The following is a 2,500-nucleotide window of genomic DNA, read 5'->3' as shown; positions in this document are numbered from 1 at the left end:
AAGACGCGACCCCACCGCCGCCACCACCACGGGCCCCACCCCCGCCACCGCGTGGCGCGAGACCGTCCCTGACCCCCGACACCCCGGGGCAGCAACACCCAGAGGCCGCTTGCGGCGCGAGGACGCGCTCCCAGGGCGAAGACCGACCCCAGAAGGCCCGGCGGCCCAGGGGGGCCGGCGCGAGCTCTCACGGCCCTTTCTCCCTCTTCGCGGGCGGCATCTCCCCCACGGCCACAGAGCCTTCGGGGACGCCGTGTCTGCACTTAGGGGACGGAGGCCCGGCGGGCCCTGCGAGGACAGCCCCCAGCCGCGCACCCCCGAGGGGTGATTGATCGTCAAGGACGCTCAGATGAGGCGGGGCCCCGGGAGGAACCCGGGGCCGCAAGTGCGTTCGAAGTGTCGATGATCAATGTGTCCTGCACCACATTAATTCTCGCAGCTAGCTGCGTTCTTCATCGACGCACGAGCCGAGTGATCCACCGCTAAGAGTCGTACGAGCTTCGTCAAGCGCTTCTTGCCGCGGGAGACCCGCCGCTGGCACGGCACACAGCCCCGCCGCCGCCCCCAGCTCCCTCCCCGGAGGTGGGAGTCTGTGGCGGGCGGGGGGGGGCTGCCTCCGGCCGGCCAAGTCAGACAGAAAACAGCAGACCGGAGGGGTCGAGTTGTTTCACACGACGGGGCACCCGGCGCCCACACGCCAGGGTGGGTGTGCGGGCACCCCACAGGCGCCCGGGGGGCTCCCACCCTTCCCCCGGGACGCGGGGAGGGGCGCGCGTACGCACGGCGCACGGCCACGGCCCACGCGACGACCGCCGGGTAGCCCCTCCCGACGGCCGCGGCGGCCGTGGACCGTGGCGCGGCCACGCCGCGCGCCCACCCCGGCCCCTCGGGGGACGGGCGGAGTCCGGGGGAGACGGGAGGCACCTCCGGACTCCCCGCGCTCCGACCGCCCCGACCCCAAGGCGGACGGGCGACCCCCCCCCAGGGGTCTTTAAACCTCCGCGCCGGGACGCGCCAGGGTACCTGGAAAGGGGAGGCGGGCGAGGGGCACGGCGCGGCCCCGCGGGCCCCCGCCCCGACGCCGACCACCGACCGTTCGCACCTGCCCGTGGCCGCGTGGCCCTCGCGCTGCCGGCCCGTGACACACGGGTGCCCGCGCCGCGCGCCGGTCGACCGCCGCCCGGAGGGCCCCACCACCGGGCGCCGGACAGCCAGCCCCACCCAACCCCCGGAACGGGGCAGAGCCCTTTTTCCCCACCGCCGCGCCTCACACGCCGCCCCGTACGGGCCCGCCCCGCCGACCTCCCCCATCCTCTTCCCCCAACCACCGGGGGGTGGGGGCTCTCACCTGCGCCCGCGTTCCCGGGCACCCCTTCCCCGCCACCACCACTGAGGGCGGCGGGCAGCGGGCAGGGGCTCCGACGGGAAGCTTGGCGCCCAGCGGGCAGGGGGGAGCCGAGAGGACGGGAGAACCCGGACGGAGACACACAAGCGGCCGGGAGGCGTGGGGGTGGGGGCGGGGCGGGGACAGAGCCCCCCGCGGCCCGGAGGGGCGGGGGGAGGCGCCTGGCGACCGGCGACGGGCCCAGGGCGGCGGGACGACCGACCGACCACGACCGGCCGAGGCAGACTGGCCCAGGGCCGGCGGCGCGGGAGGCGATCGCAGCAAGGCCCCGCTGACGGGGAAGCCGCCGCCCGTCGCGTCAGCAGCCCGCGAGACGCGACCGGAGGACCCGCGCCGCGCGGGTCCGCGGGCCGGGGGGTGGGGGGAGAGGCGGTCGTGGCCAGCGCCACGGGCGGCGGGCCGGGGGGCGGAGGCGCACGGGGCAGCCCCCACACCCCCCTCGGCACCCACGCCGAACCCTCGGGCCCACCTCGAGGGACGTGGCGGGGGAGGGCTCGGGCGGAGAGGGACACACGCCGGAGGCGACGCCGCCGCCGCCGGGCGCGAGGCGGGGCGGCGGGGCACTCCCCGGACGCGTCTCCCCTTCCCCAACCTCCCCCTTCCCCATCCCGCGCCGCACGGGGGTGGTTGCCGGAAGGCGAGGCTCTGCCGGGCGCACCGCGACCTTCACGCTGGTTAATGATCCTTCCGCAGGTTCACCTACGGAAACCTTGTTACGACTTTTACTCTAGATAGTCAAGTTCGACCGTCTTCTCAGCGCTCCGCCAGGGCCGTAATGATGCCCGGCGGGGCCGATCCGGAGGGCCTCACTAAACCATCCAATCGGTAGTAGCGACGGGCGGTGTGTACAAAGGGCAGGACTTAATCAACGCAAGCTTATGACCCGCACTTACTGGGAATTCCTCGTTCATGGGGAATAATTGGTAATCCCCGATCCCCATCACGAATGGGGTTCAACGTATACTCCGGCGCCTGCCGGCGTAGGGTAGGCACACGCTGAGCCAGTCAGTGTAGCGCGCGCGCAGCCCCGACATCTAAGGGCATCACAGACCTGTTATTGCTCATCTCGGGTGGCTGAACGCCACTTGTCCTAAG

The 2,500-nt window shown here is 73.9% G+C and overlaps 1 protein-coding gene and 1 non-coding gene across 2 annotated transcripts in view; both read right to left on the bottom strand.

Annotated features, from left to right (window-relative positions):
* Nucleotides 1-339: 339 nt before the first annotated feature.
* On the bottom strand, nt 340-491 carry LOC138438519 (5.8S ribosomal RNA). The gene has a single exon (XR_011256441.1). It is a non-coding gene; the product is annotated as a 5.8S ribosomal RNA (ribosomal RNA).
* Nucleotides 492-1,344: 853 nt separating this feature from the next.
* LOC138436469 (basic proline-rich protein-like) overlaps nt 1,345-2,500 on the bottom strand; it is a 2,408-nt gene continuing 1,252 nt past the window's right edge. The window contains exon 2 of the mRNA XM_069582038.1: nt 1,345-2,050. Coding sequence (XP_069438139.1) covers nt 1,345-2,050 — 706 coding nt within the window. The remainder of the gene's footprint in view (nt 2,051-2,500) is intronic.

The sequence above is a fragment of the Ovis canadensis genome, chromosome 3 (genome assembly GCF_042477335.2).
Source record: "Ovis canadensis isolate MfBH-ARS-UI-01 breed Bighorn chromosome 3, ARS-UI_OviCan_v2, whole genome shotgun sequence".
NCBI lineage: Eukaryota > Metazoa > Chordata > Mammalia > Artiodactyla > Bovidae > Ovis > Ovis canadensis.
This window is presented reverse-complemented; position numbering and strand designations above follow the sequence as displayed.